Source organism: Strix aluco, chromosome 11 (assembly GCF_031877795.1).
Source record: "Strix aluco isolate bStrAlu1 chromosome 11, bStrAlu1.hap1, whole genome shotgun sequence".
In the NCBI taxonomy this organism is placed as follows: domain Eukaryota; kingdom Metazoa; phylum Chordata; class Aves; order Strigiformes; family Strigidae; genus Strix; species Strix aluco.
The window spans coordinates 6,074,899-6,101,080 of record NC_133941.1 but is presented as its reverse complement, the minus strand read 5'-3'; the positions used below and the strand labels follow the sequence as shown (position 1 = coordinate 6,101,080).

The 26,182-nt window shown below is 49.9% G+C and overlaps 1 protein-coding gene across 2 annotated transcripts in view; it reads left to right on the top strand.

The window, feature by feature from the left end:
- Nucleotides 1-26,182, top strand: part of PRICKLE2 (prickle planar cell polarity protein 2) — a 109,838-nt gene that overhangs the window by 70,755 nt on the left and 12,901 nt on the right. For both annotated transcript variants that reach the window (XM_074836206.1, XM_074836207.1), the window contains 6 exons: nucleotides 5,902-6,085; nucleotides 17,801-17,914; nucleotides 19,664-19,801; nucleotides 20,126-20,329; nucleotides 22,078-22,264; nucleotides 24,568-25,431. In XM_074836206.1, the coding sequence (XP_074692307.1) occupies nucleotides 5,902-6,085; nucleotides 17,801-17,914; nucleotides 19,664-19,801; nucleotides 20,126-20,329; nucleotides 22,078-22,264; nucleotides 24,568-25,431 (1,691 nt within the window). The remainder of the gene's footprint in view (nucleotides 1-5,901; nucleotides 6,086-17,800; nucleotides 17,915-19,663; nucleotides 19,802-20,125; nucleotides 20,330-22,077; nucleotides 22,265-24,567; nucleotides 25,432-26,182) is intronic.

Sequence of the window (26,182 nt, the reverse complement as noted above, 5' to 3'; positions counted from 1 at the left end):
CTCCTTTGGCTGTCCTTGCAGCCCACCAAGGGCATCTTGTCCTCAGACTTTGAACTGCTGCTATTGTAAACGCCCGTGTCTAATTCACCTCCTTTAGCCTCCTGCACCCCAGTTGGACAGATTAAAAGCTTCCTTTTCAACCCAGGTGGCACAAAGTCTTTGCAATTCATTCCCACTGATAGTTTTGGTGGTGGGTTTTTTTTTTTTTCCAGCTGAAGTGACTAGAAGAGCTGTGAAGTCACAGAAATGTTTTGTCCAGAGAGATGCTACTTTGTCACTGAGGTCCATGGGACCTGGGGCCATGGGCAGTGGCTGGCTGGGGCTACTGGGAGTGTTTGGTTCAGTGTTAGAGAAGTTGGAGAAGAAGGCTGAGCTTCCGCTCCAACTGTCTGTTTTGATCACAAAAGCTTGGGGTTCCTCTGATGAAGTTCAGGTAGTCGGTGGGGAAGCCACGGCTGGGTGCTGCCTGTGGATACTCCTGCACCTTGGTTTCCCCATCTGTGAAATAGGAGAGCAGTGCCTGTACTGGAGAAGAGCTGCTGGGCTCTCACTATGGCAGTAAAAGGACTATGTTAATTTTTCAGTTTAGATAAATGTTTGCCTTGTCTGTGGGGTCTGGAGAAATGGGTCTGTGTAGCTGGAGCTTGCTTAGGGTGGGAAGATGCCTCATTAGCTCTCAAATGAGGGAAGGAGATAATAGGCAGGGATATTAAGACGCCCTTGTTAAGAGACTCAGGGGTCATATGAGGTGCCCCAAATCCTCAGCCTTTCCCATTTCCGAGAAGTCTTGTGATTTACTGACTGATAACTGACCCAAAAGCCTCACTGCAGTCAGAATGATGGCATGATGCTGGGAAAAAATCAGGTGGCCATATATATCTTAAGACAAGCAGGAAGGGAATTGCCCCTTTGCATTTACACACCCCATCCAGGCTGAGCCGACAATTGCTTTTTGAGGGATTCCAAATCTTGCATGTTAATGTGTGCACAAATGCATGCAAATCCATTATGACGGAGCGCAGCAGAGGCATCGCATGGCCTGGCGCAGGCTGTGGCATTCCTGCTCCTCACATTGTCTGGAGATGGAGCTGCTCCCTGATACAGCCCATTTATTTCCATCCCAGAAGAAACAAGTGAGAAGCAGAGATAAGCAGCGCTGGAGGGGGTGATAAGGGCTGTTTGCCGAGTTCCTTCTTTGTTCCAGAGGAATTTAACATTTCTGCCACGATTTTAAACCTCGCCTTCATTCTTGCTGTTGCCAGGAGGGGTTGGGCTCTTGCACTGTCCTTTCTCGACATACCTGCCGTGCCCACCTGGGCAGGCTTTGCTTTGGTGGTGTTTTGTGCTATGTCCTGCGTGCCCACCCAACCAAGCCGGCAGCCATGGCTGGGAGAGAAGATCCCTGCGGCCAGGAGCTTCTCCTGCAGGCAGAAGTGTGCGGCCCTCGCCACCCCAGCAGAGTCCAGTCCTGCCTGTGCCACCCCAGACCCCAGCACACCCAGGCTGGGAGAGGCCAGCTTGGCCGGCTCCTTTGCTGGAGCTATAGACCATTTGCAAGGACCCACTTTGCCTTGGCTTCAGGCTGCCCCCGGTCTGTCTTTTTAGCTCTGCTTGTGCTTTCCTCATTTGGAGTCGCTGATTTTTCACAGCAGTGAGACTGCATCTCTCTTCAGAAAGCTGAGGGCATGCTCGCAGCTCTCTCCAGAGCCTCTTGCACGGCACTAGTGTTTTCAGCATAGTTTAACTTATTGTTGGAGCCGTTGCTATGATGAAAGGGCTGTGGGAGGCTCCAGCGATGGCAGAGGGTGTTCTTTGCTAACAGTACAAGAGACTGCCTCATCCCAGAGACCTCACAGGTCAATTGGGCTCATGTACGTAGGTGGACCTGGGCTGGAAGCGTGCTTTTGCATCCCAAGCAAGAGGGACTCAGGAGCCAGGTTCTCCACTTGGTGTGTTGGGCCCTGTTCGCTTGATTCCCCTTGTGTGCCTGTTTTCATCCGAAGAGAGAAGAGGGCTGGCGTGGCTCACTCTGCTGAGGGCTGCCTGGAGTGGTGGATCCAGTTTGCACTGTTCCCCCTCCTCTAGCGGATGGGTGGGGATGTAACCAGGGATGAGGGTTAGAGCCTCCTCTGAGGAGAGGACCGGCCGCTGTGCCAAGAGCACCACGTAAAAGCAGCCGTTGCAAAATAAAATACATCCATCTTGTAACTTCATCACATGAAGCGCTGGCCTTGAGTAGAACAAATTTTTCAATCTGTTTTTGAGCCGTTGCTGCTTTGTACCATGTGAAGTCAATTCAAGGCAGGCTCCTTTCCAGCTAAATCTGACACCAGGAAATGTTCTTTTTCTCTCCATTTGCTTCCCGCCACCCTGGCCCCGCGGCAGGGCAGCTCCGTGCAGCTCCGTGCCGAGCAGCCATGTCGGGTCCTCCCCAGCCCGTGCCTCCCGCAGCAGCATGGCTGCTGGCCGGCTCCCTCTCTTCTTTCCTCCCAGTCCATAAGCTACAGCTGCTTAACAGCTCCTTTATTTACCCTCTGTGCCTGAAGCTGGTCGTGCTGTCAGCTCTCCTTGCTTTGTTGGGAAACACAACATCACTGGGTTTCTCGTCGCCAGCCCTCAGTTTCTGTAGTGAAGTGGTGCTCCACAATATCCCCAGCTTTTAGCAACAGCCCCAAAATATCTCCAACCCTGTGTCCTCCCCAATGCTAGGGACCTCTCTTAATCACCAGGGCAGGTACTGCCCTGAGACGAGCTTGCAGACCCTTCTCTGGGATGAGAGCAAGATGGAAAGGCTCAGGAATGAAGACGGGATTTCCAGAGTGATTGGTGTTAGTTTCTTCTTGCTTAAAAGAAACCACCTGTCTATGCTCTTCTCAAGTCGTGTGGGGCTTCTTGGCTGCGGAGGCAGCAGAAGTTGTTGATGAAGCTTTGGTGGTGGTTAGGTGAGGCTTGTGTCTGGCCAGAGCCAAGGTAATGGGTTTCCCTTTGCAGGACGTGCCGCTCCACCTGGGCTGCGCCACCCTTTATATGGTAAGATATGCAGCACGCCGATGCGCTGAGCATCTCCAGGCTCTGCTGCTCTTCCTTCGTTAATGACTAACGAGCTGTTGCTGGCAGGAACAGCCGGGCAGGCTGCCGGCCATGGCCCTTCTCCTCTCCACCACCCACCAGCTCTCGGCCATAGCATGGGCACCCGCAGAACATTGTCGCTCCGGTCATCGTGTGCACAGTCGAGCACTGGCACGTGCATCGTCTCACTTCGTGCTGCTCTGCTTTGAGTGTGGTGGGGGGATACTGCTTTTTCAATTTCATCTCACATTTGAAATGTACATTTTTATATTAACTTTTTACTACGGGGAATTATTTTTAATTATAGCGAGCTGGAAGACGATAAAATAAAGTTGAGTAAGTGAGACCTCTGTGAAGAAGTCATGGAAACCATATCATAGGAGTGGAAAGACACTCCTAGGACACTGAGTATTGTTCCCATGAAACAGCATATCCTAATGTAAAGAAAATAATTGTAATTAAAGCTGTTAATCTTCTGCTTTTAATGAGGAGAAAGGAAGAGAACGGAGTATCTCAGGGGCAAGATCTTGACGTTTGTACAGTTTGCCCAGGGAGGTGGCGGAAACCCCATGCCTGGAGATGCTCAGTTTTTAATGGTGCAAAGTTTTTACGGAGCCCATTGTCCTGGCCTGGGGACATCACTGATGAGTAGACAGGCTACCTGTGTCCTTTTCATCCTTTGGTTTTCTGACCAGGAGAAGCAACCCGCCGGCAGTGCCCACTTGCCTGGAGCAGGGCAGGAGTGAAGGTGAGGGTAAATCAGCTTCCTGACCCCATCCTCGCACTCCTGGCTGTATGTGGTGTGAGCTGTGGGATGGCGGTTGTATGGAGTGACCTGTGGGGTCTAATTGATCATACATCTCGTTTATTAACTCTTCGACACCATTATTTAAAGTCCACACAGTAACCTGATTTATCTCAGTTATTAAAAGCCAAGACCTCTGATGCTCTCCTGCCATCCTCCATCTCCTGGAGGGGATGTGTCTAGAGCGGGGAGGAGGGCAGAAACATTCAGGCTGGCTTTTTCCCTGTCGCAGCGCTTGTGCTCCCGGTGTTGCTGCTATGCGAGTGTGGACTGTTGAGTTTGTCTCCTTTTGAAGCTTGTGATTGATATCCTGAGAATTAAAATTTGGCTAAGAAGTCCCAAACTCCGTTAGAATAACTATCTCCAATGCCGAACCTGGGGCTCTGCAGCTGTTAATTATTCTTAGCATCTTGTTGCATATTGAGCTGCTTTTAATCATATCGTGAAATGAGATGGAAATGGCAAAGAAACCAGCGGCTTTGCTGAGGCAGAGGGCCCTTCCACAGTAGCTGATTAATTAAAGTATTCACATGAAATGGTGCCTTGATTATTTTTTAAGGTAACAACCGGAGGCGATGCCGAGACTCTCTGACTGGACGCAAACCAGACGCCGGGGGTGTGTGGGGGTTGCTGTGTGGTTTAGATCTGATGAAAGGCAGGAAATGGGAAAATCTGGCAAATCTCCCTGGCTTGACTTAACGGAGCCTCTTGACTTTTGCTAGAGTGCATTTTTTGTGCTGTAATGGCCAAATGGAAATTTAGACTCGGATCTGGATCTGTGCACCGGTATGCTTCACTGGCTTGTACGCAGTGGTGAAAAAGAGGGGAAGGTGTTTGAAAATTACAGCCCCCAGTGTTTAATTGTTGCTGCTCTCTAAATTTCTTTGCTTTACCTTATAGCAGAGAAACCTGCAATGGCAACAGTAACTTTCCCCTTGCTTTTTGTGTGGTACCTTACTATTTCTTAAATGTCTCCCTTTTGCTACCCAAGTGAAACCATATCTCATTCCTCAGAAGTCTGGTGTTTCATTAACGCAAACTAATTCAGAATTCTGCATGGTTACTTTAAAATAGATGCCATTGACCCATATTGTGGAAGAGCATTGAATTTGCAAAAATAGAAACCAATTTATCAGCATTCCCTTTAATCTCTTTTTAGGAGGTTGGAGGATGTTTTCAGCCAGGTTAGTCCTTCACTGTTGCACCTGGTGAAGGGGTGCAATGTCCTAGCAGCCCTGCAGAGAAATGCTCAGTTTCGAGCCCATGAAGAAAATCTCCCAGAGACCACCAGCTGCAGGATCAGACCTTTAAAAGAAATGCTAAGAAGTGATATTCGCAGTGAATTAAGCTAATGGCTGTTAAATTGCAACCTGTGGGCTGTTCTTTCAGTTCTTCTTGTGCTTTGCCCCCTGTCCAGCTCTCGGGCAGCATGCGAGCCAGCGTGCTGCTGAGCCACAGCGTGTGCCATTGAGCCAGGTGCTTAAGATGCCATTGTAGTGTGACTGTGGTTTTTGTAGCCTCCCTTAATTTAATTTAGCTTTATATGTTCAGACTATAATCAATTTTTATGCTACTTTAATAAGCAAATTTATGCTATCAGCATGCTAAAGGGACTTGTCAGCTTCCCCGTCAATCCACCATTTTCTGTATTAGCCAAGTGCTCAGCTGTCCTAAATTCGGTAACTGCTCTGCAATTACTGGCTGGCATGTTGATCCGCACCAGGCGGGCGCATGGCCCTTGCCTGTGCTGGCCCCTAGAAATACGCCTCACAGTGCAGTAAAGGGACAAGCAATTACATATCCCCAAATATTGGGCAGTCTGACTCAGCTTGATTGCCAAGTGTTGTTACAGCAAATACGGACTTTTATTTCCTCCTTGTAAGAGAGACTAGAAAATGCATGAGCATAAATAAGGGTTGAGTTTAGTATCTGCAGGCCAGCAACTGGCAGAAATTGCTTTGCTTTCTTATTTGAAGTGCAACTCACTGGAGCACCTCCTCTTTTCTTCCTCTCTCTTCATCTTGCAGGAAGATTTGCCTTCACTGTAAGTGCTCCCAGGAAGAGCACATCGTAACAGTTATGCCTCTGGAGATGGAGAAGACTGTCACGAAGCTCATGTTTGACTTCCAGAGGAATTCAACTTCTGACGACGACTCAGGCTGTGCCTTGGAAGAGTACGCGTGGGTCCCCCCCGGCCTGAAGCCTGAGCAGGTAACGATGACACCACCCAATTACCAGAAATAAATAGGTTTAATATGCTTTTTGGAAATAGTTGCCCTGATTTTCCTTCCAGGGGTGTGAGCACTCATTGCATGTGGCTGTTTCTGGGTGCACTACAGAGACTTGCAGAGTCAGGTCTGGTCTGAATGCAGAAATGAAACAAAATAGAGGTGCCATCCTTAAGGGACTTGTGGTTTTCTGCATCTGTAGATGTAATTGGTAATTGAGAGGGCGGAAACAAAATACTTCCAGGATGGGGTTTGTTGTGGTTGTGCAAGGGGACAGATACAGATGTACCTACTGCTGTTTCATGGGAAAAAAAGTGGTGGGATTCAGTGCTCGCTGGGGAGTCAGTGCTCATGTTCTGCCCTCCTGGACCACTGTGCTCTATCGTATGTCCAGGGCAGACAGTCAAAGCTGGTAGATGACTGAAAAACAGGCCAAAGTCTTTGAGGTTAGGTTTTTCAAGCATGATGTTTGTGCCTTACTGGGAGGAATTGCTGAAATGAAGTTCAGGTCTCTCAGTACAGGAATTCATTGGGGTGGATTAGACCTCAACATGCTGTCTGTGCGGAGCACGCATTGATTTCTGTTCCTTGCAGTTTACATGTTACGTTTGGTTTTTATGCTGATCTTTTATGTGTTCAACTCAGAACTTAATTTGCAGAGGAGATTGCAAAATGAGCTTAGTGTTGATAATTGCTATGGCAATCATTTTAAACTGTGTAAGGAGGCTGGGAGAGGGTGGAAAGCTTTCATTCTGACTGTTGTAGTTTCTGTCCTTAAATATTGTGTTTTCCTGAGCTTTTATTCAGAAGGGCTTAGGCATTTCCTGAAATATTTTGGTACCACCCGTAGGCTGTAAATATTATCTGTCTGATTAGAGAAAATCCAGTTGTTTGGTGTGGTTTTTTTCTTCTTCTTGTCTTTACAAGCCTTGCTCAGGTCTTGTTTGAAACTCCGCAGCACCATGTTTCATTTGGTGCCATCCAACCATGCAAATCAGGCAGCAGCCTTGTTCTCTGTCACCTTCCTTATGTCAGAGACTCCCTTTGTGCCTCCCAGGAGATACAAGACACGGTGTATGGAGAGATGCAGATGGTCCTGAAGTAGCTCTGCTGGTCCTTCATGCTGCAGGGACATGAACCAGTTGGGTTTCTGGAGTCCCGTTGAAGATCGTACCCGAGTGGTGCCACCTGCTCTCAGCACTGCCTTCTGTCCAGGCGTGTCAGTGGCTTCTGGAGCCCAAGCTGGCCCATGTTCCTGTAGCTTTGGGTGGAAATACAGATATTTAGTGACAGGTGGCACTTGACTGGGTAGACATGGTCTCTGATGAGTACAGCATGGCATGGACAGTGACTGAAACCCACTTCCGGCATGGTGGTGGCGTATTCCAGAAGACCTGGATCTTTCTTTGATCCCTCTGGTGCTTTTTAAGAAATAGTGTGCCATCAGGGAGTTTGGGATGCTCAGGAGAAAATAAAAGTACATTAGCTCTAGCAGTAGGTACTGACATCTCATGCATTACCCAGGTTAATGTATTTTTAGGTTCTTCCAACATGTGTTTCTTGCAGAGGTCATGGTGTTCCTCAATACAAACACCCGCTTTCTAATTATTCTCCTCTGTCTGCGATGCTGGTCCTTTTAGCAGATTTGCCACTTCAGACCTGTCTCTAATCACCATGGAGATGAAGAGCAGCCTTAAGCAGAGCCAAAGACAGGCACTGAAATCCTTCCAGCACAGCTCATCCACCAGCCCTTTTGGGACTTTTCACACATCAGATGAGCCACTAAGGAGACAAAAGCAAGGTGTGACTTCTCTGGGCTGAGAAAGAGCCATAATGCAGGGCTGGGGATTGTCCCCTGGTGAAGAGCAACACCCTGAATTTCTCTGGAAGTTACCTGCATGCCTGGGAGGTGCCCCAGGGTGCAGGAGGGTGCTGTTTGCCTCCCACGGGGGTAGGAGATACCTCTGCAGCAACTTGCTGGAGCGGTGCAAGCCTGCGGACAGACTTTCTGGTCGATGAGTCAGGTGTGCATACGTGATATGGAGCCTCTGGAAGGCTGATGTCTGCCGTGGAGCATCTGGTGGCCCTGGCTGAGGACACTGCTGTCAGGCTGGGCTGAAAATACAGATTTTCAGGCAGTGAATTTTTCTCTGCCTTCCGCTGTTTCTCTGTCATATTTCTTTGACATGAAACAGATGAAATGAAACAACTTTTCCTGCAATATTCTACTTTATTAAAATCTCTACGCAGCGTACAAGCTGGGGAGGTAAGTGGTCCCCTGAAAGACTAATGCAATTTTCTTATTATACTTGGACAACAGCCTTCCTACCTCGCTGTTCTTGGGAGACAGTGTTCACGTCTCACTCAACGCAGCAATTTACAGGATTTCAGGGGGGGAATTTGGCCAACAAACATGACATCATTTTTTGGCAGTTTCTACAGGTCATTTCAGAATTTGGAGAGTCCCTTCAATCCATAGCTTAAATTGTTAAATATAATCTAAAGGAGAATCAGCTCAAACCTACAAGATCTTGCTTGATTCTGGATGCTAACTCAGGCATTAGCTGGTCTGTGGTACATGTCAACTATGTAATAATCATGTTGGTTACTTAATGCCCACTACTGAAGAGAAAAAAAGTATTGGTCTGGTGTTCACAGGTAATGATCCAGACGCTGCACTGAAGAGTGGAGCTGAAAGTCATCCCTTATATTACGGCTCATTAGTGTGCAGGACTACAAAGTGCTTTATGCAACAGCCATAAATATATATTTCTAAATAGGTTTGTAACACAGGGATGAAGATAGTAATATAAAAAAATGTTATAATACCACTGCATAAGGTATGGTTACAATTAATCTAGAAAACTGGCTAAAATTTATGACATCTCTGCTCAAGAAAAAGTGGTATAAACTGGAAGGAGACCGGAAATGTTTTTTCATTGAGGAGCCTAGAAGAGCTTGTTTTGTTCAGCCTAGCAAATCGAAGGGTTATGATCACTCCCTATGCATTAGAAGAGGAAGAGCAGTTACTCAAGCTCCAACTTTGGCACAAGAACATAGATATAAACTGGCTCCAAATGCATTCAGGCAGGAAATTGGAAGAGGTTTCAAACCATCAGAGGTGTAAGGCTCAGCGGCAACCTGCCAACAGGGAGAGCGACGGGTAAAAACCCAAGACTGAGCTCCATAAATTACAACATGATTAGAAAATGTGGTTTCTTGTAATAGCAGTCGGTTACACAGGATGGCCAAGAGTCTCCTGTGGGCTCTAATCCCGTTTGGATCGGACCTCAATGAGAAGTTGTCTTATGGCAGGAGAGGGACTTCTCTTCAGGAAGATATGGATGCAGATGGGAATGGGAGAGGTGGCTGTACAGGAGGCGAGGCAGAAGCTTGGGATGTGGGCTTTGAGAAATACTCTTTTTCCTGCCTGCCATTCAATGGTCGGATAAAGAAACAAGTGTGAAAGTCTTGAAATGGGCAGACACCAATAGAAACGTGTCCTCAGCAAAGCAAAATCCCAGACCAGGTCTGGCTGCAAAGACGGGGGAAGGCAATTTCGGGAGCCAGTTTGTCTGCTGGGGCTGGCAGTCCTACAGCTGATCCTCCTTGCACTGACATAAGTTTGAGGGCAGATGCTTAAAAATAAGTACTTTTATGATGTGTTTTTCACATTTTTAGGCAAGGCATGTGTAAATACATGTGAATGAACAGACTTGAATTCCTTGAGCCTGTGGTTTGGAGAAATCCAAAGGAGTTATAACATGCCAGCTTGAGTTTCTGAATACAAGGGATTTTTGAGGATTTCTGTCTTTATTGTGTCTCAATAATAGGAGCAGCTGGTTATGGGCACAGATTTCCAATTAAACAAAAGATGGGGCTCTACTTCAGCTGCGGTGCGGCTTTCTGTATGGCTCCAGCATGCCAACGTTCAAGACCCTTGTATGTGCCATAAGAACTTCATTCCCTCTTGCTGTCAGCACAGTTGCTCTGATTGAGTCCCTGAAAAAGTTATGAAAATCTCATCTGAGCTAAAATTAGTAGTATGAAGGGTCAGGGCACCATTTTCCTCTAAGTGAGCCATTAGAGCTTGGACCTTGAGATCTTTGCGGTGTGGTGTGAAACTTGTAGCTGTCATGGGGAATTTATTCAGGAGCTAACATACGTGTGATTCCCATTCTGGGTCTTTTGCAAGACCTATAGCAAGGGCTTGAGTTATAAAACCTCCAAGCTTCATCAGTTGCTGTTCAGGTCACAGACTGAGGAAAGGAGAGTGGAGATGAACCTACACTGAACATGCATTTGCACCTTACCTAAAGATACCCACTTTCACAACCTTGGTGTGGTAGAAAGTACGTTATCTGGGCCAGTCATCTCTGGGGAATGTGTGCCTCACTTGTGCCTATGTGTCACGGTCAAGTGCATTTTACCTCTTGTCCTTTCTTGAGCCCTGTAAGTTCAGCAGACTGTTTCACTCCTCAAGAGACTGAAGTCTTGCATGCAGCAAGGAAGGAACAAGACAGGCCAAAGCAACCCTGTGCCCCAAGCCTGCATAGTAATGGGGAATGGATAAGCTAATTTATGGCCAGGTAAAGGAAAGACAAAAGCCCCATAAAGAGCTCTATCTTCCTTGGTAGATCCTGATCCTGAGAGCAGAGCATGGTAGTCTGGGAAGCTGAGGATGCTGAAGAGGAGCTGTAACTCATGTACGCTGGTGCCAGAAGCCAGAGCCGCCTCTCACTCTGCCCCCTTGCACACGACGTGCACACTGTACTATTTTATCCAAAAGCTGTATTTCAGCACATTTTTAAAAGCTCTCCAATTTCACTTTGAGGTAGTGGTAAGTCCATCACCTCCCCAGTGAACTCTTTCTATATCTAAATAGCCTGGCAGTTAGCAGCTCTTATTTCAAGGCTGGAGCTGTCTAAATCCAGCCTCCAGGCATCGGACCGTGCCGAATGCTTCCCAGCTGGACCGAGCAGCAGTCCCGCATACAAAATGCTTTTTCCGTGTGTGATGCCAGAGCTGCGTGACTTGGGGGCAGCTGGGGCAGGTTAGGGGATCCTGGAGCTATTCCCTCTGCCTTGGAGCAGAGCGGATGAAGGAGGTGTGAGTGCATCACATGCTGAAAAAAACCCCATCATTGTAAAACCATGTGTCTGGGCTTTTGCTTTGTTTCTGTATCCTGGGGTGTTTTCCTGGTCGTGGTAAGATGATGCAAGCTGTTAAAAGTATTTAATCCTTGAACAATCTTATTATCAGGGAGGGAATTGGCTTCTTTTGGTGGACTGCAGAAACAAAACCACTCACCTGACATGGTTTGCTTGGTTCTTAAATTTGAAGTAGCTGTGTGGTGGTCAGCAGAGGTAAGGGGCAAAGGAAGAGCAGGGAGTGGAAAAGAAAACAGAAAAACCCTGGACTATACAATATAAACTTGTCCTGGAGCTTTATTCCAGTGTACAATTACAGCTTTTCCTTGTTGCGGCGTTATTCTAGTATGCTACCCCATGACTTATAAGTACAAGATTATTTTAAGTGGCACACCCAGGGGAATTATCAACTATGATCAATGCAGCAGATGATCATTATAATTGCTGCTGCTCCAGGGGTCTCTGAGTGGTGCAAAGAGCAGCTCTGCCGGTCAGTACCTCACAGCACAAAGACCACTCTCGGATGCTTTTGAAAGGACTGTTTCTGGCTCCTTTTAATCCAAATTAGATTTCTGCTTAGAAAAATCATGGCATGCACTGTCACAAGTCTAAAACTTGTGGATGTACAGCCCTCATTCAAATGTTCTTCTTTGATGCCAGCAGGAAACAATGTTTCCGCGGGATCTCTTACAGACCAAGAACTGCTCCAAAGACTTGGCAGGAATGGAGGTCGTTCTCAACTGGTGAGCAGCAACACTCAAACGGCTCGGCTGCCGTTAGCTGTGGGAGAGAAGTGCGCAGAGAGCTGCAGAGCATGCCAGAACAAATAGCACTTAGGAAAATTATTTTTCCTTTGTTCCCTGCCTTTGTCCCTGTGACTCGGGAGCGGGTTTCCGAGAGCAAACCCAGCGTTGCGGGGCGCCGGACCGCCCGGCGCCGGGGGTTGCATCCTTCTCCTGCCGCCACGTGCCAGGCCACAGGCACATTCATGGATCTGGGGGTGATAGCAATCTCCCAGATGGGGATGCGGGGTCTCAGCGGGGACCCCAGCTCCCTCCTGAGGTGTGTGCCTGGCTGCATTGCCGTGCTCAGCAGACCCGTCCAGCAGTTCCTACTCTCCATTTTGGAGCATCTGGCCTTGCTGCAAGGATTGTTTTCCTTCAAGAAATAAGTAAGTGCTTTGTATCCTGATGGCCAGGGAAAAGGAGGACGTGCCAGACTTGGGCCAAAGCACACTGAACCCGTTTTCCAGTTTCACACGTGCTATCATCTGTGGAGCTTGTGTGTGAGCCTACGTGTACAAGCACTTGCAATGTTTTGCAGAAACGTTGGGAGGGTTATGTGCGTGTGGCTTGTTTGGTTTTGTTTTTCCCCTTTGTTTTTCCAAGGGAGGCCAGCAGGGACAAGAGAAATACTGAAGACACCAGATTCATTTCTGTCAGTTTTAAGCGCTCGGTGTAAAAGATCATTTAATGCCTGACATGCAGTTAAAAGCCAGCACTGGAGAGGAGCAGGCGAGCCGCAGGAGCAGCCCCACTCGCCCGGGCTGGCACAGGCTTGTCAGAGCCACCGGCCGCCTTCCTCCCACTGCAGCCAGAGCTCGTGGGAGCTCATGCACAGCGAGCCAGGGGAAGGGGCCACGAGTGAGTGCATGCACACAGGCACCCACAGACACTGCACCAGCAGCTCCCCACGCCGGTGTGGTATGTCCCTGAGTGGTGTGGGGTGTGCTGCTGGGGCTGTGGGACCCTGGCATGGTCCCAGGGGAAATGGTGCTGTCCTGGGCACGAGGGGATGTTGGAGAATGTCGGCACGCCTGGATTTTGAACAAACTCCACTGCAAGTGATGATTTACTGTGCTGTGCCTGAGTGGTGGCTGACCCACCGAGGTCCCCTTTTTGGGGACATCTGTGTTCAGGCACTCTGCTGCACACAGGCCAGCACATACTACCCTCACAGAGCTCTTTGCAAAAGCCTTGCAGCTGGTTTTGCAGTTTGTTTGGTTTCATGAAAGCCAGGCGGGATTGCCCAGCTGGATGTGCTGTTATGGCTGAGCAAGTCGGCACCCATCAGCTGAGCCGCGCCAGGACACTGCGTGCTCCTTTGTAGTCCATCCCGGTGGTACAGTCATCCCAAACAGCCCGGTTTGGTGGGTGCTTTCGGTAGGGGTGTTGTACTCAGGGTGAGTACAACCAAATGCTACCTCCCAACAGCAATTCATGGCATAAGAAACATGCTATTTCCCCTCCGCCTCCTTTAATTCATTGATCAAAGAGATCCTTCATCAATGGCTTAAGTTCACAGGTTGTTTGCAAACTTTTCATTCTAGGACAAGGTGTAAGACTTTGCCCACAAAGGTGCTGGTGTGGGTTTTGTCTTTGGTCACCCCTGGGACTGCCAGTAAAGCTGCAGTCCTGCCTTTATTTAGCAGGGCTGGGGTAGGTTTGTAAACTGTCAAAGTTAAACTGGAAACACAGCCCAAACCTAGGAAGACTACAGAACACAAAGGCATTTGTAAACTAATGTAATTACTTTCCTCAGTGCCTTTGAATAAAGTTGGCTCCACTTTAAAGGCTTTTTCCTACCCTTGTTTTACATTACGTTCTTTCCTTTCTCCTGGTTTCTTTCCTTTTTAATTTCTATCTTCCCCCCTGTGCCCTCCCCTTTTAGCTCCAAGCAGCTGTTAATTTCCAAAATGTGTATCAGTTTTTGTTAGCAAACCTTGGCATTTGGACATTTTCCTTTTGAAGGTGAGAATAACACCCTGGGAAGATGGATATCTGCTGCGCCGGTTTCTCGGTTTCTCGCAGCACAGAGCCCGTCCGAGCGCCTGGGAGACCTCCCCGGGGCAGGATGGGGCTTGCCCGCCCGCCCGGCGTGCCACGGCACCCAGCACCCGCAGCCAGCCTGACTTCCACTGTGCTGGCCAGCCCGGCCCCGTGGCATCGGGGCCTCGTGACATTGTCTGAAGCCTTACTTTAACGCAGTCTGATGGTTTCCAGCTTCCTCCAGGGTTTCTCCCATCCAGATGTGTGCAGAGGTCAAAGTGAAGAGGGGCAAGTGGGGAAGCTGAGAATGAAACCGAGCCCGACCCCACACATGGCTCCTGTGTGATAATGATGCTTGTTAGGATAATCATGGCCAGAGCAGATCTGTTGTGAGGGGAAGTAGCAGATTGTGGAGCTGCTGTGTTGTATGGCAGAGGTATTTAATAATAAAACAGTTAAAGATACTGCATGATTTAAAAGGGAAATGTTATCCATCCTGGGTCGTTGCCCCACACTGTTTTCCTTATCTGGGTTCAGCTCATGTTGCAGAGCCTGTAAGGTCAGCGAGGAGCCGTCCACCAGTGCTTGGGGGGTCTGGATCAGGCCCTGTGGCCGCAGTGGCCCTGCAAGGCTTACGAGCTGCAAAGGCTTGTGCGTGCTTCAAAACAGAGCTGGACAGAGGAGGAGTTATTTTAACGGAAGACAGTGACCTTTTGTACAAAAGCAAAGTGCAGACTGAGCAGCTTTAGTTTTTCAGCAAGTTAACATTTTCTGCAGGCCTTTTCCCTGAAAAGCCAGATTGACCTGAGACTCCCTCCCCTTTCCTTCTTTATTTTTCCTTATTCTTGAGCATCACGACTGGGCTATGCCAGCCCGCCTGCCAGCCGCTCACATGCAGGGTCGGAAATGCCATCGGCAGCCAGCTGAGCCCAGAGGCAGGGGATGTTGGCAGCCTGCGACCCTGTGCCCCTCCTGGGCTTGGCTCTCCCATCCAGGGAGCTGGGTGCATCCCATGGGGAATGGGTGATGGATGAGAGAGTGCATTTGCACGAGCCTCGGTTAACATCAGCTCAGACAAGGGATGTCCTTCTGCTCTTCATCTGCACTCTAGCTGGACTTCTCAGGATAGGAGCGATGCCGCAGGTGAAAGGATATGTGCATCCCTCTCATTCAGGTTTGTCCCCAGGAGGGATGGTGGGTGCAAAGGCAACAGCAGAGGAAGCCATCGGCAGACCTAAGGAAAGGGTTTTCTCCCCACGAGATGTCCCGCGGGTACTGGACAAGGACCGGCAGCTGCCTCCGCTCCATATCCTCCGTGAGCACCCCTGCACAAGGTCCCTTTGGCTGATGCAGATCCAAAGCAAACCCTTTCAGGTTATTTCAGGCAGCAGAACACAGGTTGGAGCCTGTTGTATTTATTTTGTTTTGCTTTTCAAACCAAATTGCCCATCCCTGCCGAGCTATGTTGCTGCTGTGATGGGAGCCAGTTCCTGCGGACCTGCTGAGACTAAATGGAAAACTTCCCAGTGGAAGCAGGAGCAGAGCTGGGCACGTACATCCCGCCGCATCGGGCTCCAGGGAGGCAGCACCCAGGCTGCCGAAGGACGAGATCACATCCCTGCTTTTTGCCCAGGGTGAGCGTCTTACATAGCTCATTGCTCTAGGGACCAGAGCAGCCTGATGGAATTTGGCAGCTCTTCAAAAAAAAAAAAGTAATTCCTGGTCGCCACCAACTTCAAGGACTCAGTGGACAAAAAAACTTCATTGCAAGAAATAAAAACACAAACTAACCAACCTGAGCGCAGGGCAAAGCAAGCAGCCCGTCCACATGTGGGGAATTTGGCTGAGAGAAGTCATCAGGCGCCTGCACCAGCCGGGAAGGCGCAGCATGGCAGTGTGGTAGCCTGGCAGCCGGGGCATCGCCGGGAGATTTTCAGCTGCAAGCTCTGCCTCAGACGAGCTTCATGAACTCAGGGAGCTCATTTAACGTCATTATGCTGCAAATAGTCCTTTCCAGTGCGTATATTTGCTACCTCATGTAGCATGTCATAAGAATTTAAGTGTTTTTAATGTGCTTTGATGTCTCTGGATGAAGGATGCTCTATAAATGCAAAGTAAGTATTCTAATGTACATAGTTTGTTTTCTTTTTAACATAACAAAATACTTAGCAGCCTTTCTTTCTTTGACAGTTTCCATAGCTGGTGGGTCTGTTTCTGCTGTGTAAAACAAATTTAGGGTTTTGCAGTGGCATATGCTCAGTGTGTTCCTCAGCTTCATGACCCGAGCAGTTCCCTTGTCATCAGCACGGCAGAGTTACGGGTGGAAATCTGCTAAAAATCTCCCTTTCTGCAAAACCTGATGATGGGGAAAGATGGATGTTACGGTCGGTTTGGGGAGGAACCATAAATTGAGAAAAGCGATTGCAAGCACTGGAGCAGCTCTGCTCGCAGGTAGCTCTGAATGAGACAGCGGAGTGAGCTGAATGCAGAGTAATTATTCCTGAATAATGCCAGGTTTGAATATTTATTCTGGAATAATAAGTGATTTCTTCCTGTTGAAGGTAATTCCCTGTATGAGCCGCCCCCAGCAGCCTGCAAGCCCGTGGGCGAGCTCCCCTGCCAGCCAGCCCTGTGTGACCTGCCTCTGTGTCCCCATCCCTCCCGGTGACCCACGGTAGCTTGACATCCCACAGATGCTGTGGGGTTGTGCAGGCAGAGAGGGCTTCTCTGGGAAGAGCCAGCACAGGTGGTGCTTTCTAGGCCAAAGCTCAAAACGTACAGTGAGGGGAAAAAGCTGATCAGAAGCCACTGCAAAGCAAGCATCGATTGGGAAGAGCCCTGCGAAAGCTGCAGGCAGTGCAGCCACTCTGAAATGAATTGCTGCAGTGTCTGAGAGCCGAGGGAGCATCTCGGGGTTACTCCCACCACGGCAAAGGCAGAAAGCTGTATGCACCGGGAGAACAGTTTGCATGTGTCTAGCCAAGTGCAGGTTTAAGGAAGCCATCCAGCCCCTGGCTCCTGCCTGAGCATCCGGAGGCATCCGAGGCTGCAGAGACTCCCGATCCCAGCTGAGCTTTCCCTTACCTTTGCCTTCTCCTGGTTCTTCCTAAGCCATTCAACGTCACCGTGGCCATTTTGGAGCTGATCCTCGGCCAGTGAGTCCCATCCCGGTGCCTGGCCCGGCCCTTGAGTACACGTCCCAGGTGTGGCAGTCGGAGGAGAGACGCTGGGGTTCAGGGTGTGCTTCCTCTCCGGGCTGCCACTGGGCTCCTCCAGCGCCGGGGCATGCCGTGCCCCACCACGCTGCCTTTTTAATAGCTGATTTTAATTATACGCTCTGAGACGAAGGAGAAAACCCAAACCTTCCAACAGATTTTATCTGCTGTTTATTTCCACAAATTACTGCAGAAAAAAGCCCAGAGGGTTTTGATGGAGGTGGAGGCTGAGATAGCCGGCAACACGGAGGCTGCCGGGGCGCAGCCTTTTTAACCTCCTCTGCCGAGGCAGGTGCCGACACATCCCCGCAGCCGGCGAAACATGCTAACGCTATGGAGGCTGACAGAGCAAACGGTAACGAGCTCCGCTGCCTCACCGGGGCTGCACCCCTCTTTCTCAGTGGAGAAAAGGCAATAAAACCAAAGCAGCGCGTGGCTGCCTTTCCCCACTCGAAATCATCGGGAAGACCCAGTGCCCGTTGGCTCAGGGGGTGGCTGGTGGCTGGGCATGGGTGCACGGGCTCGGCTGGGGAGCCCCACTGCAGTCCCCTCTCTTGCTCCATAGGTGCACCAGTACTACAGCTGCCTGCCCGAGGACAAGGTCCCCTACGTCAACAGCCCGGGAGAAAAATCTCGCATAAAGCAGCTTTTGCACCAGCTGCCACCGCACGACAATGAGGTTAGTAACCAAAAAGTGTCCTCAGACTTCTATCAGGGCTGCAGGTGGGGAGGGGAGACGCATCTTCTGGGGTTGTTCTTGTTGGAAGTGTGGCTGGTCCTTTCACAGCCCTTTCTGCTTTTCAGGGGGGTTAATTTGGAGTTTCATCATGTTGCTATTTAAGTGCCGTGTTTGCTCCCTGCTTGGATTGTGTTGGAGGTTGGGAGGGCATTGTTTGTAAAGTTAAAACTTTTTAAATCATCTTTCTGCAGTTCTCAGAAATAAAAGCATTTTCTCAGGTCTCAGAGGCCAAAGCTGTGTTAAAAGTGGCTTGAAGTGCTGTTAAGATCAGCTGGAGTCAGATGTTTCAGAAGCCTTTTCCCAAGTGCTGCTTCCAACTCACCTTGGGAGTGGGAGTGCCTGTGCTGAGGAGGGGTTTCACTCAGGCTGAGCCTCGTGAGCTGGGAGCTGGGGGAGCCTGGCAAGCCAGAGGTTGAGTCAAGACCAGTCAGAGCAAATAAACCTTCTTACATCTCACAAGAAAGATGTGAGGCAGCAAAAAGGGTCCAGTCTTTGACATCCTGTTCTCACCAGTGAGAACATTGGCTTCTGGTAGCCCACAAAATTTCCCTGTGTAAACAAAAAAAAATTATTTTCCTGCTGCTTTCTGAAGAAGCCGCTCTGGAAAATACATGCAGGTAACTTGTTTGATCTAGGTCAGATTTTAACGAGTTTGCCTGCGCGTGGCTGGGTGCCACGGGCACAGCACAGCGCTGCCAGCGCTGGGGGAGCTCCAGGCACCAGGCAGGGGCTTCTTCCCATACACCCTCGGGCCCCAACCTGCCCGCCTGCCATCCCTGGCAGCCGCTGAAAACCCAGAGCCTCCGACAGCTGAAGAACGTAGGAATAATGCACATGAATGCTGCTGCTGCAGCCCGTGCTGCTGCAAGCTGGAGGAACGACCCTACATGTATTTTCTGCAAATTGGCAGATTTTGCATCCACTTTCCCCTCATGCTCAGTTTTGCTTCTTCAAAAAATTCAAGGTGTGTTGGTTGCTCATGTGAATAATCCTGCTCGGCTCCATGAGCCTGCTCTCCAAAGTAACAGAGCCTAGATTGGGCACTTGATGCTACACGTGGCTACCTTGGCTCTTCAGTCGTATTCTCTGTTGAGATGCAATCAGCCAAGAGCCTAAGCCTGCAGGATGAAAATAGCCAGGAAAACCTCAGAGTTTTGTAAGCTTCAGGGAAATTGCATCGCTCATTGTTTGTATCCTTTTATTTTACTTATTTCCTTATTACCTTCCAACGCAGAGGTTTTGCATATGTGCAAACTTGACCCTATGCTGGAAGAACAGTTGGAGTTCCCAAATAGCGGGAACTCCATCATTTACACAGGGAAAACAGGCTGTGCTCTTGAAATGCCAACAAAATATTTTAAAGCTTCTCTAAGACCTCTGCCATAAGGAGAAAGCAGGAAAAGTCTGATTGCTGGGTCTGGGTGGGACTCAGAGGATCCGACTTTTAAGACATTCCTAAAAACCTAGCACCCAAAGAGCAACCTTCTTTCTCCCCTTTCTTCTCATCTCTACCTCTTGAAATTTTGGCTGAACCCTGGGATGACTGAAGCCCATATTGCAGTGTTTCTCCAGCCTCCCCTAAGCCCAGGACAGAGTTTGTGACCTCTGTGCAGAGGTTTGCAAGCCCATGGGACTGTGGCTTGCTAGCCAGGGACACCCATAACACTGAGCATCACTTGTGTTTTTTAGGTCCGCTATTGCAATTCATTGGATGAGGAGGAGAAGAGGGAACTCAAACTCTTCAGCAACCAAAGGAAGAGGGAAAATTTAGGGAGAGGCAATGTCCGGCCATTCCCTGTAACCATGACGGGAGCGATCTGCGAGCAGGTGGGTAGCAGCTGACGAACTGGCGCAAGCGGGGCAGCCTTTGAATCACCAAAGTTAAGTGAAGCTCGCAGGAGCAGCACCTGCCCCCCACGAGCTACGAGCACTGGCGTCCATCACCAGGATTTGATGTGGAGCAGTCGCTTCAGCTCCTGGCTTTGTGCAGGGGGCAGGCTGTTGATATCCTGGCCACAAAATGGGGATGAAAAGAGATTAAGAGGTACCGGAAATTAACACCTTTTTCTGCCGTGGTTGTGAAAGCAGCTGGTTGGCGGTGGGCGGTATCGCATTCGCCCACCCCCCATTAAACCCCAGCTTTTCTGACAGTGCGGTGGCCAGATCAACGGAGGGGATATGGCCGTCTTCGCCTCGCGAGCAGGGCACGGCGTTTGCTGGCACCCTCCCTGCTTCATCTGCAGTGTCTGCAACGAGCTGCTGGTCGACCTGATCTACTTCTACCAAGATGGGAAGATCTACTGCGGCAGGCACCACGCCGAGTGCCTCAAGCCCCGCTGTGCGGCGTGCGACGAGGTAAGAGCCAGCTCACCCCGACTTCTGTCCACTTAAAAGATATATCCTGCTATGGGTGCTACCCATGGGGATGGCATGAGAGGGTTCCCCTTGCCAACTGGAGGGTATTTCCCCTCCATCCATCCTGGCAGCGGTGGGTCCGTTAGCACAGGGAGCCTCTGTATGGAGGTGTGCACACGAAATATGACAGTTTGGCTTTTCCAGGGGTTCATACAAGCTTTTCCTGGGGTTTCAGGTGAGCATCTTGGGGATTTTTAGTTGCAGTTTGCCTGTTGTTGTTCTGAGAGAGGTCCTCATCTAAATGCAGGATCCGGGGAGGCTTTCCATGAGGATTTCCAGTAACAGCACATCCTCCGTGCCTTGTGATTTTAGCTCAGCTGAGTGTCGTGGTCCTTCCTTCTCCTCCGTCTCCCCAGAAGAAGATTCTGGTGGGATGAGTGCTGTGTTTCTTACAAGACAGTAGTGTTTGAGTACACGCTGAGCTGAAATAGGCTTTAAGAGAGGCGATTAACGGGCTATAGGAAGCTGAACAAATGGAATACAAAATGAATATAGAAAACCGTACAAAGTCGCCTCTTGAGCATTTCTCAAGTGTCAATCTCTGTTTAAAAGGCTGGTGAAGGAAATTGTTCTGGCTTTTAAAGTTATGAAAACCATAGTGTGGAAAACCATGTGTACTGTAAAATACCGTGTTCCATCTATGCAAGCATGTAATAGTAAAAATCCAAGGCTATATGCACTTCAGATATAAAGAACGTTGACGTATGTATCCAATTAAATTTGTAATGTTAACAGTAAAAAAACAACTCCTAACCATTTGACTGGCCCTATTTCCTTGTGGCTTAGGCTGGGTAACTTTTTCTCATGTATTTTTTATCCTTGCAAATTCTCATACCAGTCTTTCATTCAGCTCCTTCTTTAACACACACTTCTTCCCCTGAAACATCCAGCACTAATTGTGAGAAAGAGTAACTCAGGGGTAAGAGGAACTGCAGGGGAAAAGCTCTCGGTGTGACCTGTGCTGGGACAGAGAGCCAGGGAGCAGAGCTGGGCTGCTGCTTGCTCCTTGCAGCTTTGGGAGTGGAGATGGGGTGGGGATGAGAAATAGAGACAGCAAAAAAAGCATCTGGTGGAACCATTTCAGATGGCTGTTTCACCAACCCACTCTTAACAGTGCTCCGTGCCTCCGTTTCCCCGCTGGTATAATGACTGCTAATCATTGTTATGAATATACGGGCGGGGTAGAGACACTGGTAAGGAGGCAGGTAGCTCTGTCTTCTCTCCCCTCCAGAGAGCTGCCACTTCTCCTTGTGTTTTCACTCATCCTTGTACTAGGGTCTCTGTTTCAGAGATGGGTAAATGTGTTTTAGTAAGCAGCTGCTCTGTTCTTCAGAAGTCCACCAGATCGATAGGTTGTATATAAGCGTGTTTATTACCCTGATCAACCCTTTCTGCTGATGGATGTGCTTAGAGAATGTTACTGCGAGCTGCGCTTTGTAGTCCGTGCACTAATGCAGTCCTGAGCTATTTGCATTTTAATGGATTTCCTTAAGAAGTGATGGGTGCCCCTGCTGCAAGCCACATGGGAGTTTCCCATGCAGGACGGGGGGGTTGGCTATAAAATTTGGAGGTTGTATGAGCAAAGGAGCACAGCTGCTCTGCACAGGCAGGAGACGCGAAGGTTGGCACCCGTATCCCAGGTCCCCTTTCTGACCGACTCTGTTCCACGTTTGTGTTTCCCCCCACAGATCATTTTTGCCGATGAATGCACCGAGGCCGAAGGGCGGCACTGGCACATGAAGCACTTCTGCTGCTTTGAATGCGAGACGGTGCTGGGGGGGCAGCGGTACATCATGAAGGACGGCAGGCCCTACTGCTGCAGCTGCTTCGAGTCCCTCTACGCCGAGTACTGTGACACCTGCGCCCAGCACATCGGTACGTGCTGCTGCCTCGGCTCCAGGGCCAGCGCGGGGCGGGAGGGAGTGGGGCAAACTGCTGCTTGGAAGGTTGTTCCTGGCAACAAGAGCTGTGGTGTTAAGTCTTTGACAATGACCTGGGGCTGCAGGCAGAACTGCCTGCAGCTGGGATTTGCTCCAGCCCTGCGGCATCTGAAGAGGTTTGTGCCCCTCTCGCATCCCACCAAGGAGTTAGCACAGTAATTTGTTTGGTTAAACCGCTGTTTATCCCTTTTTATGGTCAGAGAGGGGAGGACTATCAGAGAGAACAACCTCAGGAGCTGTTACAACTAGTGAAAACTTTCTCTAGCCTAATATAATGCACGTTTTTTTCCCCTTTAAATCTCATTTTCCTGTAAACAGCCTGGCTCTTCGACTCTCAGATTTTTCCCAGCCGAGCTTGCCAAACTCACTTGCATGAGTTAATGAGCTACTGACAGGAAAGATGCTTGTTCATTCATCATTATTGTTTCTGTTTGCTTTTTTTAATCAACACACAGATAGATGTTCTCAGACAGAAAAAAAAACCTCATCAGAGTCAATTTATGTTTCTAGAACAGTGATTGAAAATGTACTTTATTCTGGGGGTTAGCTGTCCCCCCAGCACTCGGAGGGTAGTAAGCCGGGTGGGCTGGGAAGCCACCTCTCTGCTCTCCCGATCCTGTTTGCCATTTGGCTGAGCATTTGCTCGCGGGTGGGCGGGCAGCCCTTTCTTTGTCCGTGGAGGTGAGCTCACGTGTTCGAATAACTCATAGGCTGCTGGGAAAGAAGAAAAAACAACCATTTTGCTCTTGTGCAGCAGCCAGATGGCACAGGGAGGAAGACTCAGGGCTTCAGCGAAGCACTTGGAGGACACATTTGCTGTGACCTGCAGCACATCCTTCCCGAAAGCTCAGCTGTGGAGCGGTGAAGAAGCAGCTGTTAATGCTTCTCGAACGCTTCCTTCTCTCGTGCTTCCCCCATCTGCTGTCCTCCCCTCAGTCCAGCCAGCTGGAGCCTGCTGACTGTCAGGTTTCGGGGCAAAATGCCTGTTTTGGTGCATATCTGCACATTTCTAGCAAAGGAGGGACTGCAGCCATTTTGCTGCAAGTTGCTCATAGTAGTCACTGAGTGTTGTGCTTAAGAGCCACACAAATCAGAGGTAAGCACGTGCTTAAGACTTGTAAGGCTTGGGCTGGGTAGCCGAGGACAGAGTGAGGAGGCTGTGCTCCTTCCTCTGCGAGATGGCTTCAGGGCATTGGAAAAGGAGCTGATAAAATCCCACCCACTGTCTTGTCCGCAAGTGTGGCACTCCAGTTATATAAAAGCATTTCGCTCATTATAAGGGAAGAAAAAAACCCAATTACACTAAACCAAATCTAGCTTGGAACAAAACAGACCATTAATGTACTGTTCATTTGTAAAACACCCAGCAGCATTCGCCCCCCCCGCCCCCAGCGACACGGCTGTGGCGGGTGTGCAAGCACATGCTGTTGCACCCGTGCGGTGCAGCACCCCGCCGTGCCACCCAGCCCGTGCCGTGCGCGGCAGTTTCTCAGGTAATGGGGGCTTTTGCCATGAACAGCAGCTTAAACAAGTGAATAAACGTTATAATTGAAAGCCCAGGAGCTTTTCTCACAGCTCTGAGCAAGAGCGATGCGCGTGCAGCAGGCATGTGCTCCTCAGGGTTTTGCTGGTAGGGGACAGACTCACTGCATCAATTCCTTTACTTAACCCAAGGGGGGCTGGTGGGGGCAACCTGGGAAATTTGGCTGGGTGCAAGGCAAGGGTGTGTGCTCAGATCCTTGGAGCCGGCTCTTTGCGCTCCCTTTTGGAGAAGGGGTAGCCAAAATAAAGTTAGGATGGGGCCGCAGTAGCAGCGAGGGACAGGGATGTCATCTGCTCTGTTACATACTTAGCCAAGGCAGCACAAATTCCTCATTATGGTTCAGTTGGAGGCTTTTTGTTTTTTTTAAATAGGGAGCATATTATTGCTTTGACTTCAAGGACTTTATGGAGAACTTCTTGCATTCCTTTGCTTTATGATCGGAAATATCCCCATTTAATATGAAATAGCTGGAGGCTTGGTTCTGCTGCCTTTCCCAACATTGAGTAACTCCCAAGCAAAGTCCTGCAGACTGCAAGGAATTAGAAATGGGCTTAATTTCATGCGTCGGAGAAACCCTGCTGAAGGGTTTTGGAGAGTGAACTCGGGTGCATGTCGCTTGTAGGGGATGCACATGTTAAGTGCAGTGTGAAGTGATGTACGCAGGCTGACTGACGCTGTGCATCTTCACCCTCAAGGTATCGACCAGGGCCAGATGACGTACGACGGCCAGCACTGGCACGCCACCGAGACCTGCTTCTGCTGTGCGCAGTGCAAGAAGTCCCTGCTGGGACGGCCCTTCCTGCCCAAGCAGGGGCAGATCTTCTGCTCCAGGGCCTGCAGCGTTGGCGACGACCCCAACGGCTCCGACTCCTCCGACTCGGCTTTCCAGAGCGCGCGAGCCAAGGAGTCCCGCCGCAGTGCCAAGATCGGCAAGAACAAGGGGAAAGGTGAGGAGGGGGCGCGCAGCCCATGCAACCAGCTGCAGGTCACCTCCAACCGCCTCTCCACCGACGTGGACCCGCTGTCCCTGCAGATGGATTTGCTGAGCCTGGCCAGCCAGACGCCGAGCCTCAACAGGGAGCACTTGTGGAGGAGCCGGGACGAGCTCTATCACTATGGGAGCAAAATGGAGCAAAGTCAGTCCCAAAGCCCTTTGCAGCTTCTGAGCCAGTGCAACATAAGGACCTCCTATAACCCCAGCCAGGTCCCAGGCTCGCAGCCGGAATTATGGGCGAAACATTTCAGCAACCCAAAGAGGAGCTCCTCGCTGGCGATGAAGAGCCACGGCGGCAGCTTCATCCAGGACTGCAGAGAGGACTACTACTCAGGGAGGCTTCGCTCACAAGAGAGCTACAGTGACATGTCCAACCAGAGCTTCCCTGAGACCAGAGGAAATCTTAAAGTCCCCAAGTACGAAGAGGAAGAGGAAGGCGGGATGCCGACACCGCAGTGCCGCACCCGGCACCCCATCAATGCCCTCAAGTTCTCAGAGGACCTGACGCCCACCGAGCAGACTCCCCGCGGCTCCATGGAGTCCCTCGCCCTCTCCAACACAACAGGTATGTCACCCCTGCTCTTGTCACCCTGCGGCCACCCCAGGACCTCCTTTGTGCAATGGGGTCCCCTGTGCTCCAGGTCAGTGCCACGGCAGGTGTCTTCCTGTTACAGGGGTGACCGGCAGCTTGGGGACCATGGCTTGGTGCCATGGGCTTGCCTGCCCAGCCCTGGTATGCCTGGCAGCCTCCTCTTGCTTTGCTTGCTTGTTTACCAAATGCAGAGCTTTATAGATGGCTGGCCTTTCTGTGTAGCTCAAAACAAATGTTTTAAGCTCTTTAATCCTCCCTTTTGTGAAGAGGGGGGAAAAATCAAGGCCAGCTGCTAATGCAGAGGCAGATTCCAGCCTTCAGCGCTTGAAGGACTGCTGTCAGCTGCCCTTGTGGGCTAAAAATATTTTTAAATGCTTTGAAATAGGCCCAGTTAACCCCTTTTGCATGTTTACACAGTCCTTGAGCACGTGACTAGTTAAAAAATTCCTTCCCCTCTATGCACAGCTCTTCTTCTCCTCTTCCCCAATCCCCTGGTAGAAACTGCATGGAAAAGCCAGGCGCGATGCTTGTCCTGTCAGGCTGCGCCCCTTTCTCATGAGCGCATCCCAGGGTAATTTTTCTCAGTCCTTTGACCCCAAACGTGTTTGGGTTTCATGTTGCGGCTGCGGGGATGGGTGTACGTGCACGGACGTGTCTGTGTTGGGGCTCTGGTCCGCAGCTCGGCGCTGGGGCGGCTCAGCCCCCTGCGTGCGCCGTCCTGCAG